This window comes from Eublepharis macularius, chromosome 13 (assembly GCF_028583425.1).
Source record: "Eublepharis macularius isolate TG4126 chromosome 13, MPM_Emac_v1.0, whole genome shotgun sequence".
Classification (NCBI taxonomy): domain Eukaryota; kingdom Metazoa; phylum Chordata; class Lepidosauria; order Squamata; family Eublepharidae; genus Eublepharis; species Eublepharis macularius.
Genome location: NC_072802.1, coordinates 4,445,333 through 4,460,279, shown reverse-complemented (window position 1 = coordinate 4,460,279; position 14,947 = coordinate 4,445,333). Strand labels below are relative to the sequence as shown.

The 14,947-nt window shown below is 42.4% G+C and overlaps 1 protein-coding gene across 1 annotated transcript in view; it reads left to right on the top strand.

The window, feature by feature from the left end:
- OPHN1 (oligophrenin 1) overlaps positions 1–14,947 on the top strand; it is a 142,176-nt gene that overhangs the window by 103,286 nt on the left and 23,943 nt on the right. Inside the window, exon 18 of the mRNA XM_054996265.1 lies at positions 13,417–13,576. Within this exon, the coding sequence (XP_054852240.1) occupies positions 13,417–13,576 (160 nt within the window). The remainder of the gene's footprint in view (positions 1–13,416; positions 13,577–14,947) is intronic.

Genomic DNA, 14,947 nt, shown 5'->3' with positions numbered 1-14,947 from the left:
ATGCGAGATTTGCGCGACGTCACGTCACGTCGCGTGAGAAAACGCGATCTTCCACATTTTTTTTGCGATCTTCCGGGTTGTTACGAGCGGCGGGGAGCCGTGTGGAAACGGCCCTTGTTTAGCTTCAGGCTATTCTGGGCCATCCAGGTCAGGGACCTTGAACTCTTGCTCAGGAATAAATTGAATTTGTCACTGAAATTTACTCTTACTCTAGTGTTGGCTTTCATGTTCCCATTCAGCACTTTGCATTTCTTTTTCCAAACACTTCATAAAAGGTGACTGCTTCTGTGTCTATGGATTAATTGGAGAACGGAATTGCAAGTTGTTGGGCACTTGTTCATGGATCTCTGGGTTATTCCACTTTTCCTCCATGAAGTTCAAGCTGACATCTACAGGGTTGTCCCATTTTGCCGTCATAAATCAGTGATCGTATTAATCCAAGGCCAGCCAGTGATGAGCTGGCCCTGAACACTCTTCCGTAGATGAAGGAAGCTTTGGCCTGTGGCCTTCCACAGCCTCCCCTAAGTGGTGCCCTGAGGAAAAGGGTATTTCTCACTCATTGGCCCATGAACTGGCTTCTCTAGAGTGGGCATTGGGCCAAATCCAGCCGCTTGATGTTGTGTCAGTTGCCAAAGAGTCAGTAACCAGACTCCTTTTTCCCCACTGTATCCCCTAGCAGACGAGGAAGGAATTGGGTATCTTCTCTCAGGAGCGACTTACGGGATGAGGAAGAACTCTTCCCTCCTGCTTGACTTGCGTTGGTTGTCAGTGACTGCTCTGGTTCTGCTCTTTCTGCTTCCAAGTTCCCTCTGACAGAGGTGTGAGAGGGAAGAGATGTGAGAGGGAAGATTTTGCTGCTCTGGTACAGCAGGGGAAAGCTCTGGAAACAAGCACTGGCTTCTCCGATGGAGGATGGGCCTTTTCCTGGTACCAGAATATCAGTTCCAGAAACATGACATTTTCTATTTAAATAAAAAGCTGCTCTGAGTGCTTGACACTGGAAAATGCACTTTAGGGATATTCATTGTGCAATCTCTGGGTGCAGTTTGGAGTGTGCTCTCTAGCCATGTTGCGTTACTGGTTGCTTTTTCCTGTCCTAGACATTTCTGTAAGTTTCAACGGGTATGTTATTAATCTGTTTCTAAAGCCCTCCTTCAACTGCTGTGTGGGGAGAAGTGTCCCCTTGATGATTAGGATAAAGTACTGCTCTGATGTTTGTTTCTTTTCTTTTCTTTTTTTAATTAAATTTTTATTGCAGTTAAACCATTACAACATACAAACGTACACATATAAACCGAAACATTAACCAGTACAAAACTATTTTGATACAGGAGGGAGTTAAGCACATACAATTAAAAGCTATGTAGTTCAACAAAACTTATAAGCTATAATGTAAAGCTTCTAGAGAGAGTAATTGTTTGAAGTATTTTTGATCTAGGCTGGATATTATTTTTATCAGCATATTCAAAAAATGGAAGCCATTTTTCCATGAACTTGGAATCTGCAGGAAACTGTTCAGCTATGTAAAGGTCATTATGGTTTTCCATTATGAAGTGATTCCATACTTTTTCAAGCCATGAATCTACAGAGGGTGCATGATCTTTCTTCCAGACCAACGCTATCTCATTTTTTGCTACTACGAAAAGAGTTGCAATCAATTCTTTTCTAATCATAGGTATTGCTAAGTCTTCCCACTGATCTAAAAAAAAGATTTTGGGATCCAAAGGGACTTCATATCCTGTAATTGTTCTGATTGATTCAATCACTTTCTCCCAATAACTTTTTATAAAAGGGCAGCCCCACCAACAATGGGCAAACGTGCCCGTCTCTCCACAGTTTTTCCAGCATTTTGGGGAAGATGATGGATATATATAGGATAGTCTCTTAGACGTAAGATACCACCTGTGAATAATCTTAAATGTTTTCAGCTTAGTTAGGGTAACATTTGATCTAAATATAGCTGAAGTCCAGATCTTATTCCATGTCTCAAGAGATTGATCTACATTGCAATCTTTGGCCCAGCTGGATTGACAAAGAATTTGCTTTTTGTTCAGTGTGTTCAGTAATGTACTGTAAAGTATGGAAATCATTCCTTTTTTTTGAACTGTATAAGATCGTAATATCATTTCAAATTCCGTCAGGGGAGTTTTCATTATTGATTTTATGCCTATTTGTTCCATCATATTTTTAATCTATAGGTATCTAAACCATAACAGTTTTTGCTTTAATTTATCTTCTATTTCTGATTTCTCCATCAGGCCTGAGTTTGTAGCTATGTCAATTAATCTTGTTATCTTAGCCTGTTGAAATAAGTTTATGAAATCTGATTCTTGACCTGGAGGAAACCAAGACTGATTAACAAATGAGGAGAATCTGGATTTTTCTGGAATGAGTTTAGTTTTAAATTTATCCCATATCTGCAAAATTGCTAATAAAAACGTATTTTTGTTAATGCTTTTTGGTCTGTTTATTTGTTTGTTCCATATTAAATCATTGAAGGAGAATTTGTCCAGTTGAGTATTGGAAAGGGTGATCCATTCTGCTGTAGTTTCCACAGAGATGAGTTGGAGTAAGTTTAGAAGTCTAATTGCTGGTTGATATAAATTCAGATCTGGATAATTAAAACCTCCGTCTCTAGATTTTCGTCTCAACGTGGAATATGAAATTCTTGGATGCTTATTTTGCCATAAGAAACTATTGATCATTGTTTGCCATTGAGTAGTTAGCGTTATAGGAATTGTTACTGGGATTGCTCTGAAAACGAAAAGAAACTTAGGTAATATAAATGATTTTATTAGATGGAATCTATCGAACCAATTAAGTTTTAGTTTATTCCAATTGGTGATTTCTGCTTTAATTTGGTTTGCTATTCTTTGGTGGTTCAATTTAATGAGGTCGTTTAATTTGGAAGTAATATTAATGCCGAGGTAAGTAAGATGATTTGAGGCCCATTGATATTTATACTGTTTACAAATTAGGTTTTCAGTACTTTTAGACAGATTGATAGGAAGAATTTGTGATTTTGATTGATTAACAACCAGGCCAGATATAGCTCCAAATTCAGTTAGCAAGGGGTGGAGATGTGTCATTGAGGTTGTTGGGTTAGTTAAGTAAATTAGCATGTCATCAGCGAAAAGTGACATTTTAAAAGAACTATCTTTGATGGGGATTCCAAGTATATTTTCATTTTCCCTTAAGGCTATTGCGAAGGGTTCCAAAGCTATAGCAAAAAGCATGGGAGATAGCGGACAACCCTGTCTAGTGCCTCTATTAATTACAATTTTTTCTGAACGTAGACCATTAAGTCTAATGTTAGCTGTAGGTTGCGAATATATAGCTCCAATAGTGTTTAGGAATTTCTCACCAAAGCCTAGAAATTGAAGGGTGCTACTTAAATATTTTTCCTCAACCAAATCAAATGCTTTTTGGATATCTAAAGATAGGAACAATGCTTCAGTCCTGTTGTTTTTGCAATACTCAATCAAATTTAACGTTTTATAAATATTGTCTGTAATTTCTCTTTTGGGTATAAAACCTGCCTGATTGTTATGGATATAATTGCTTATGAATGAGTTTAAATGTCGAACCAAAATTGATGTAAATAATTTATAATCATGATTGAGAAGTGATATTGGTCTGTATGAATCAGCTTTTGTTGGGTCTTTTCCTTGTTTATGTATAACCACTATATCGGCCATGTTCCAGGTAGGGGGTAATTTACATTCATCCAAAACTAAATTGCAAGTATTAGTTAGATGTTGAGCTAGCAATGTGGCATATTTTTTATAGAACTCCGATGGGTATCCATCAGGTCCCGTGGCTTTATTATTTTTAGCTAATTTAATTGCTTCTAGGGTTTCCTGTAAGGAGATAGGTTTTTCTAAAATTAATCTATGGTTCTCTTCCAATTTCTTTACATTTTTAAGTGAGTGTAGAAAATCCATAATCTTAGTTTGTTTGGGGTTTATTGATGAATACAAATTCGTGTAAAATTCTTTAAATACTTGTAAAATTGATTTGGAATCATGGCAATTTACTTTATTTTCATCTTGAAGTAAGTGAATGTTATTTTTCAAATTCTTCTGTTTTATTTTATTCGATAGAGTTCTTAGGGCTTTTGGAGTATTAAACCAATATCTTTGCTTAGACTTAATTAAACTTCTATGTACGTTGTTACTGTCAAGCGTTTCTAAAATTTTACGTTGGGCAGTTAATATTTGGTATGTTTTTTTGCTTCCTGTCAATTTATGCTCTTCCTCCGAACTTTTAATGGACTCTGCTAAATCCTGTCTATATTTTAATTTTTCTTTGTTTATATTCACTGAAAGCGCTATAATATGTCCTCTTGATCGTATCCCAGAGTATATTAGCCTTTATTTCTTCAGAGTTATTATCAGCTATGACTCTTTCTAAGATCCTTTCTATTTCTTTAGCTGCTTGGTGATTGTAGAGTAAATGTTTCGGCAAACACCATTGTTTGGAGCACTGTTTTTGTGTTTCTGATGCTATTAATACATTGACCCAGGAGTGATCAGAGATTAGGCACGATCCAATTTGGGAATCAATCGCTTGCTCAAACATTGATTCAGAAACTAAAATAAAGTCAATCCTGGTATATGTGTTGTGCCTTTGAGAGTAATAAGTATAATCCTTTTCCCCTACGTGTAGATGCCTCCATATGTCAATAAGGTTATGTCTTTTTAAGATGGGTGGCAACTTTGTCTTCCTATTTTTTTGAGTGGTTCTTTTCTCAAAATGTGTTCTGTCCCATTTGTAATCCATTATGTAATTTAGGTCCCCCCCCCCTACTATAAGATGACCTTCCTGAAATTTCTCCAGTTTTCCTAGCGTTTCTTCTATGAAATTTAATTGTTGATTATTAGGGACATAAATGGATGCGAAGGTGTAGTTTTGTTCTTCAATTGAACCTTTAACAAAAATGAATCTTCCTTTAGAATCTTTGAGGGTTTTTTTATGTTGAAATAGAAGATCCTTTGTACATAGTATTGCCACCCCCCCTCGATTTTGAATTACCTGCTGCATAGTATTGTGACTGAATCCAGCTTGCCTTTAAAATATCTGTATCATTATTTTTAGCATGAGTTTCCTGTAGAAAAATTACCTGAGATTTAGTTTTGGCCAACAATGAAATAACTCTTCTCCGCTTTATAGGGTTTCCCAAACCTCTTACATTCAGAGTGGTCATTTTAAATTTAGAAGCCATGATTTGAAATATATAATTCTGCTTCTCTTATATAACACAAGTTCCAATCTACTACAATAATATCAAACAGCAAAAAGCATACAATTTGGCACTTTGTTTTAATTCCACTCTCTTATTTCACAAACACTTATAGCTAATCCCTATAACTTATCTATGGGTTTTTTGTTTGTTTGTTTGTTTGTTTGTGTTTTTGGGGGGGGGGGAGTTTTCCCTTATTGTTTTCCTTATTAAATATAATTAACTAAGTAAATATATGAATTTTGTAATGCTTCCTTATAAACTTGTTTCCTCCTGTACTATACTAAACTATACAACCCTTCCCTTCCTTCCCCTAGTTGTTGAAACTTGCGTTAGTAATAAGCTTAAATCCCTAAATTCTCCCCCTCCCTTCCCTCCCTTTACCCCTAAGATATCAAATATCTTTATAAACACTCTTAACTAATTAACAATTTAACAATCTAACAATCAATTTACGTGCTACCAGCTATACAAGACAGGAATTTCCCCCCTCCCCTCCCCTCCTCTATCCCCTAGGATATCAACTAATGCTATGATTAACCTTAAATGACTTGAACACCTTTAACAAACTACTACCAGAATCTAATAGCTTTATAGAACTTACAAACTGGGTCGTTATATTCATGCCGCAGTTTTGGAAACTAAGTTCCCAAGTGTAAAGTTCTATATATGAGGAGCAGTGCTGAGACCCTTAACCCCCCCCCCCCCCGGCAACCTCCATTGTATAGTACATAGCATAAGAAACATAACCATAAGTTGTTCAGTAAGCTGAAACCGTTTGTCTTCCGTCTTCTATCAGGCGTTCCGTATCGGAATTTTGCTCCCTTTTTGGGGAGAGAGCAAGTCTGTTGATTTTCTCTTTTGATTTTGCTTGCTTGTTTCCATGGGTTCTTCCACACCAATTCTGTTCAATAGCTCAGTTCCTGTGTTTAGATCCGTCGCGACGTGATGTTTATCATTCAGGATCACTAAGATTTTAATGTGATTTAACCATTTGTATCTTACGTTTGCTCTTCTCAGGGCGTCTGTAATAGGTTTTAGCTCTTTCCTTATTTGTAAGGCCTCCCTTGGTAAGTCTGCGTATATTTGCACTGGAGTGCCATTGAACGGTATCGATCCTGATATTTTTGCAGTCTCTATTATTTTCCTTCTTATACTTTGATCAGGTATCTCTATGATGATATCTCTTGGCAATGATTCATTTCTGTGCTGCCTGGGTGTTCCAAGTCTATATGCTTTGGTAATAATGGGAGTTGTCTTTTCCTTTAGTTCCAGATGTTTGGCAAGCCAATTTGTGAGTGTGGGAATTAAGTCCTCATTTAGCAAAAAAGGGTCATTTATTCCCCTCAGTTTCAGAAGATGTTGCCTTGCTTGAATTTCCAAATTTATAATTCTTTCTTGTTGGTTAATGATGGTATCATGAATCTTTCCCACCTCCATTTGTGTGGTAGAGCTCACCTCCAGGGCTCTGTCAGCTTTCAAGCTCGTTGCTTGTAAATCCATTTTAATATCTGCTAATTGTGCCGTTAGAGGGGCAAGCATTTTAGACATATGATCCACTATGTCAGATTTTAATTTATTAAGTTGTGGGTCTAAGACCACCTCAGCTGTGCAAGCCGTTTCACTCACGAATGAGGGAGTTCTGTCCGCCATCTTTGTCCTCTCCCTTGCTTCTTTCCCGCCTTGGGATCCTTTTTCTGGGGCCGAGAAAAGCGGTTGCAAGTTTTTTACAGCTCCCAGTTCGATTTTCTTCTTTTTAGATGTGCGATTTTTCATAATACACAAAAAGAATTTCGGTTATGACGCTCAGTTTGGAGGATTGGGGGTTGGGAGGAGCGGAGCTTCTTCAGCACGCGTCCATCCCTAAGCCCGCGATGCCACGCCCCCTGATGTTCGTTTAAGAACATAAGAACATAAGCAAAGCCATGTTGGATCAGGCCAGTGGCCCATCCAGTCCAACATTCTGTCACACACAGTGGCTAGAAATCCAGTGCCATCTAAAGGACTGTCAGTGAGGCCAGGACACCAGAAGCCCTCCCACTGCCTTCCTTCCAGCACCAAGACAACAGAGCACCACCTCCCCACAAAGAGAATACCATCTATCTCCTGTGGCTAATAGCCACTGATGGACCTCTGCTCCATATATTTGTCCAGTCCCCTCTTGAAGCTGGCAATGCTTGTAGCTGCCACCACCTCCTGTGGCAACGAATTCCATGTGTTTATCACCCTTTGTGTAAAGTAGTATTTTCTTCTATCTGTTCTAACCCGACTGCTCAATAATTTCATAGAGTGCCCACGAGTTCTTGTATTGTGAGAAAGGGAGAAAAACACATCTTTCTCGACCTTCTCTAACCCGTGCATTATCTTGTAAACCTCTATCATGTCTCCCCTCAGTCGTCTTTTCTCCAGGCTAAAGAGCCCCAAGCGCCTCAATCTTTCCTCATAGGGAAAGTGTTCCAACCCTTTAATCATTTTAGTTGCCCTTCTCTGTACTTTTTCCAGTGCTATGATATCTTTTTTAAGGTGTGGCGACCAGAACTGTACACAGTACTCCAAATGAGGCCTCACCATCGATTTATACAGAGGCATTATGATACCGGCTGATTTGTTTTCAATCCCTTTCCTAATAACCCCTAGCATAGCATTAGCTTTTTTTATGGCAGTCGCACACTGTGCTGACGTTTTTAGTGAGTTATCTATCATGACTCCAAGATCTCTCTCTTGGTCAGTCTCCGCCAGTTCAGACCCCATCAACTTGTATTTATATTTTGGATTTTTGGTTCCAATGTGCATTACTTTGCACTTGGCTACATTGAACCTCATTTGCCACATGGATGCCCACTCTTCTAGCCTCGACAGATCCCTTTGGAGTGCCTCACAATCCTCTCTGGCTTTCACCACCCTGAACAATTTCGTGTCATCTGCAAATTTAGCCACTTCACTGCTTAATCCCAATTCCAAATCATTAATAAACAAGTTAAAAAGCATTGGACCCAATACCGACCCCTGTGGCACCCCACTGCTCACCGCCCTCCACTGTGAGAAGTGCCCGTTTATGCTCACTCTCTGTTTCCTATTAATTAGCCAGTTTTCGATCCACAAGAGGACTTGGCCCTTTATCCCATAGCTACTGAGCTTACTTAGGAGCCTTTGATGAGGAACTTTGTCAAAAGCTTTCTGGAAGTCAAGATAAACAATATCTATCGGGTCTCCCTTGTCCACTTGTTTGTTCACTCCCTCAAAGAACTCTAACAGATTGGTGAGACAAGATCTTCCCTTACAGAACCCATGCTGAGTTTTCCTCATCAGCTTTTGGTCATCAATGTGCCCACTAATTTTATTTTTGATAATAGTTTCCACCAACTTACCCGGTATTGACGTCAGGCTGACTGGCCTGTAATTTCCCGGATCTCCCCTGGAACCTTTTTTAAAGATGGGGACAACATTAGCTACCTTCCAGTCCTCAGGAACAGATGCAGAGTTTAATGACAGATTACATATTTTTGTGAGGAGATCTACAAGTTCACACTTGAGTTCTTTCAGAACTCTTGGATGTATGCCATCTGGGCCCGGTGATTTATCAGTTTTTAAATTATCTAGCAGTCGCATAACCTCCTCTCTCGTCACCTCAATGTGACTCAGGTCTTTCAAAACCCCTCCCAAAGTCAGTGCTTCCGGAGTGGGCATGCACTTCTTATCTTCCACAGTGAAGACAGAAGCAAAGAACGCATTCAGCTTCTCGGCCATTTCCCTATCACCCTTTAGTAATCCTTTTACGCCTTGGTCATCCAAGGGCCCCACGGCCTCCCTAGCTGGTTTCCTACTTCTAATATATTTAAAGAATTGTTTATTGTTTTTCTTTATGTTCTTTGCAATATGCTCCTCATATTCCCTTTTTGCCTGTCTGATCACAGACTTGCACTTTTTTTGCCACAGCTTATGCTCCTTTTTATCAACCTCACTCCGACTAGTTTTCCACTGCCTAAAAGAATCCTTTTTACCTTTTACAGCTTCTATTACATTGCTTGTTAACCATGCTGGCCTTTTCCTAAACCTATTTGTGCCTTTCCTAACCAGCGGTATATATTTAATTTGAGCTTCCAGGATTGTAGTTTTAAATAGTCTCCAAGATTCCCCAAGTGTTTTGACCTTTTTTACTTTCCCTTTCAGTTTCTTCTTCACGTACCCCCTCATCTCAGAAAAGTTACCCCTTTTGAAGTTAAACATGGCTGTGTTGGTCTTATTTGGCAATTTCCTATTTATACATATGTTGTACTCAATAACATTATGGTCACTGTTCCCAAGTGGTGCAATCACATTTACATCTCTCACCAGGTCTTCAGCATTACTGAGGACCAAATCCAGGATCACCTCTCCCCTAGTAGGTTCTGTAACCATCTGTTCCATAGCACAGTCATTGAGACAGTCTAGAAACTCACTTTCTCTCCCCCGATTCGAACACCCATTGGCCCAGTCAATGTGTGGGTAGTTAAAATCACCCATTACAACACAGTTTTTTTTGTTTAGCAGCCATCTTTAATCCTGTCATCATTTTATAATCCTCCTCTATTTTCTGATCTGGAGGGCGATAACAAACTCCCACAGTTAAGTTTCCATTTGGGCCCGTAATTTCAACCCATAGCATTTCCAGAAGCGAATCTAATTCAGTTACCTTCTCAATCTTACTGGAATGTATACCTTCTCTGACATATAGAGCCACCCCACCACCAACCCTTCCCTCCCTATCCTTCCGATATAATTTATATCCAGGAATCACCGTGTCCCACTGATTTTCCTCATCCCACCAAGTTTCTGATATGCCCACAATGTCTATGGATTCGCCCAACACTAAACATTCCAGCTCCCCAATTTTACCTCGGACACTTCTAGCATTTGTATATAAACACCTGTAACTTCCCCGGCACACTTTGCCTCGAGACGTAGTTAGGTCATCTGCACTGTTTGTCTCCATCTCAGTTGACAACTCTAATCTATCTCCCTGTAGAAGTGTTATACCTAGCCCTTCATCTCTCTGAGATGAACCATCCTGAACCAGAGACACTTTATCTCTTGTCGGCTTTCCCCTAGCATTTAGTTTAAAAACTGCTCTGCCACCTTTTTGATTTTAAGTGCCAGCAGCCGGGTTCCTTCTCGGGACAAGTGGAGACCGTCTCTCTTGTACAGCTCCCGCTTGTCCCAAAAAGAATCCCAGTGCCTAACAAACTTGAACCCTTCCTCCCTACACCATCGTCTCATCCACGCATTGAGACTCCTGATCTGCGTTTGTCTCTCTGGCCCTGCGCGTGGAACAGGTAGCACTTCTGAGAAGGCTACCTTGGAGGTCCTGGCCTTGAGTCTCCTGCCTAACAGCCTAAATTTTTGTTCCAAGACCTCACGACTGCATTTCCCAACATCGTTGGTTCCAACATGGACCACGACCGCTGACTCTTCCCCAGCACTATCTACCAGCCTATCTATAACACGCGTAATGTCCGCTACCTTCGCACCAGGCAGGCAAGTCACCATACGGTCAGAACGCGGTTGTGCCACCCAGCTATCTACTTGTCTAAGGATCGAATCACCAACTACCAAGAGCCTCCCTCCCGCCCCACCCAAGGATGGTTCCTTGATGCGAAAGGAAACCTGCTCACCAACTGAAGAAGAGGTCCCTTCTGAGGGCATGTTCCCCTTATCCTCAATACGGTGCCCTAATTCCACAAGATCCTCATTCTCCTTGACAACAAGAACGCTGCCATTTTTAGAGTGGGACACATCTGTCCTGTCCCTGAGAATCTTGTCCTCGTGCCTATCTAACTGTCTCCGCTTCTCCAGGTCAGCCACCTTGGCCTCAAGGGTACGTACTCGTTCCCTGAGAACCAGGAGCTCCTTGCAGCGAGCACACATCCAGGACTTCTGACCAGAAGGCAGATAGTCATACATGTGACACTCAGTGCAATACACTGGAAAGCCCCCAACCCCCTGCTGGCATTCTGACTTCATTATTCTGTTTTAGGAATAACACACTAAGAGGAAAGAAAACGGCTATGATCCCCCGGCTAAGAGCCACAGGCCAAGAGCCCTTTAGCTCTCGCCCTTCGGCTCGCGCCAAAGGCTCGCGCCCCTGCCCAGCAGTTGCCTTTTCAATGCAAAAGGTCACTTCCTGCTAAGCACAGGAGGTGAGCACAAAGGGGGGGTGTGGCTTGTACTCCAGCAACCCCCAGCAGCCTTACAAACACACTCACCCTCAAACACAATCAAGCCCAAACACACTCAGCCTCAAAACTACACTCAAATCAACACAAAACTACACACAAAAAGCCCCAAAGCTAGAGAGGACCACCCTTAGCTTCTCAGCTTAACCCACCACAGCCAAGAAAGGCAAAAAGCCCTTACCTCCTCTAGCAGCTGCAGACCATGTGCTCCTGAGCCCAGGTGACTCTGCTCTTGATGGTTCTTCAAGGAGTTTAGGGTGCTGTGGCGGGAGGGATGGTTTGTTGCTGGCAGTCTTCTCTTGAGGGCCTGGGCAGGCTGTAGATTCCCAGAGTGAGGGGACCTTGTCTGGGGTCTTCTGGCCACTCTCTGTCCTGGTCCCTTTGCCACCTGCTAGCTTCTGCTGTGTGCTTTGTTGGTTTCCAAGGCTTCTAGTCATGGACTCACTTTCCCCTCTTCCTACAGATGTATATATCTCAGTTCTGACCCAGACAGGTCTTTGAGGCAGCTTATGACAAAATCCATATTAATGGGTGAAAAGCATTTGCAGTATTAAAAGCAGTAAACAATCAAAATATCAGTGACCTGGAATTCCCAGACTTACAAAGCAGAAGTACCAGACAGCAGAACTGAAGATGGATATTAACAGCAGCCATGCACCAAAATTCTATGGCACCACCATTTTTGCCATCTTTCTGATGGCCATAGACCACTTCCCAAATTTCTGCTAGCCCGAACTCTCCTCTGAATTAAAGTTTGCTTAATTTGTTTGAATACCTTAAAAGTTTTTCTTCTGGTATGTGTGAAAATCAGAATTTTCTGTCCCCTTCTGTGAATCTTTCTTTGCAGAGATGTGGCAAAACTATTTGCCCTAGTAGGAAGGAAATGAGGCAAGGCTGGAGCAGTGACTCATGCAGAGATGCCCAAGCCAGCCTCCTTTGTGCTTGGATATATTTGGGGGGCCTTTAATTGTCTTATATATCTTGTGGCTCATGGCTTGGAATTGTTGAGAATGGCCTGGCTTGGTGAGCTGTCAGAGGAGGGAATAGCTCCCAGAACCGTGACTGGGAAGGCCCTGCACCTAGTTCTCCAGCCTTGCTGGTGAAGACCCAGTGCTTCAGCTAATCCCCTGGGCGGATGTGTCCTGCCTGGGTTTGTAAATCATTTGATAGCTGCCAGTGTTGGGTGAAACTTTAGAATTTATGGGTAACTTAAAGAAAAGACTCTTTGTTTCTTGAAAAGCCATGAATCTTTGCAAAGCTGAATTGCTCCCTCCTTCCATGCCCCACTGACTGGTTTAAGATTCCTCCCCTAACACACAGCTGCTCTTTTTTTGCTTGCCTGCCATTCTCTTCTCTCTTCCTTTCCCTTCACAGTACAGTGTGTGTTAATGTGTGTATAGCATGGAAGGCTGTCCGCAGTTAGGCCTGCTGGGAGCCAGGACAGGCCAGATAGTGTGTCCAGATTTCTGCACCTTCAGGTCACCTCTCCGGCCAAGGGACAGACCTGCTGCAGCCACATTGCTTCTCTCAGAAATTCCCAGCTGGTTTTGATGTCAGTAGGAATGCGTTCCACCTCCACACCATTAAAAACTGAATCACTTCAGGGCACTCTGGATGGCCACATTAAGGCCAGGCCTGGGCTGTGGGCAGCTCTTCCCAAATCCATACTTTAAAAGTGTGTTTTCCAGCCCAGGCTTCCTGAGGTCAGTTTCTGGAGCTGGAGTCTTGGTCACGCTAGGTCTTGGGATGAGGGGCCACCAGCAGAAAGTCCTGCTCTGAGAAGGCTGCACTTCCAGTGTCAGCCAGACTAGAGGATTCATACTGCCTCCCATGGCAGGGACTGATGCTGTATTGCCTGAGACTGTCCTCAGAGGGCCGCTAGCTTCAGGCCACTGGCTCCAGCCTCCGATTCCCTGATCTCGCTCCCTCCCCCGAGTCACTGCTTCTCTTCTTCCCTGACAGTGTATGTGCACACAGCAAGGAGAACCTGATGTCTCCATCCAACATGGCAGTGATATTTGGTCCCACGCTCATGCGGGCTCAGGAGGACACTGTTGCGGCAATGATGAATATCAAGTTCCAGAACATCGTGGTGGAGATCCTTATAGAGCACTTTGACAAGGTACGGCAACTCCAGAGGGGAAGCACCTGCCTTTGCTGTCTGTTTCCATGGAGAATTATTCTTTTAAAACATCTAAAGTGGAACAAAATCTGAGTCCAGTAGCACTTAGAGTCCGAAAACGTTTTCTAGAGTAGAAGCTTCCATGATTCAAAACTTAGATACTGGCAGGGCTTTTTTTCCAGCTGGAACGCAGTGGAACGGAGTTGCGGAACCTCTTGAAAATGGTCACATGGCTGGTGGTCCCGCCCCCTGATCTCCAGACAGAGGGGAGTTGAGATGGCCCTCCGCGGCGCTGAGCGGCGCGGAGGGCAATCTCAACTCCCCTCCTTCTGGAGATCAGGGGGCGGGGCCACCAGCCATGTGACCATTTTCTCCGAGGGCAACCCACTGAGTTCCGCCACCTCTTTCCCCAGAAAAAAAGCCCTCAAGAATGAAGATCCATCAACTCTTGTATCCAGGTCAGAGGGAGGCGGGGGGGTGTTACCGAGAAGAGCAGTTGGAGTCAGGATGCAGAGGTACGATACAAAATGTAATCAGCTTGATTAGTACAAGGAGATATGTGTAGAGGTGGGGAATGCAGAAAATTAGTAACAAGGTAAGGATCCTGTGTCCCTGTTGCGCCTACGGAGATAGAACTTGTAGTCTCACTTCGTAATCTCCCTTTGAACCTTCTCTGTGGGAGAACTGCCGCTCTTAGGTCAGCAGTGGGAGATTGCTGAACCAAAATTAGTTAATAGGTTCATCAGGCTGTTGTTCCATCTAGATCCGTATGTCCGCTCTGGTCGTGGCCTCCTCTCCTCCAGCAGAGAGAGGGTCTTTCTTGGTGACCTTCTACCTGCAGGTGCTCATCCTGCATTGAACTCTGATCCCAAAACAGGTGCCCTATTCAGGATTCCACCCTATTCTCATGTTTCTCTTAATGGGCTTGAGGTGAAACCTTCTTCCCTGGTAGGATGTGCGTTCCTTCATTTTTCTGTTGCTGAATTTCTTTGCATCTGGTACTGGTTTTTGAAAAGGAAGTGGGACCAGCTTGTCTGCAGGCATCCTGGTTCCAGAAGCAGGCAAGTTTTTCAACTCTGAACCACTGGACTGGGATGCCAGATTCCAGTCTGCTGAAAGCTGCAACCTCCTTGCAGTAGATGATAGGACAGGGACCACAGGCAACGCGTGAAGGTTGGGACGAAAGGCCATGCAAATTAGGGAAAGATCTGTGGAGTATTTTTAATTGAGCACTTTTATTTGCTCTCAGGGACTAATTAGAAGTAGTCATTTGTGAGTGCTTTGCAATGACTTAAGTTGCTCCCAAGAAATGGTAGTGACTAGCTGTGTGTTGAAATAAGAGAAAGTCTTACCCTTGTCTCCATCCATCTC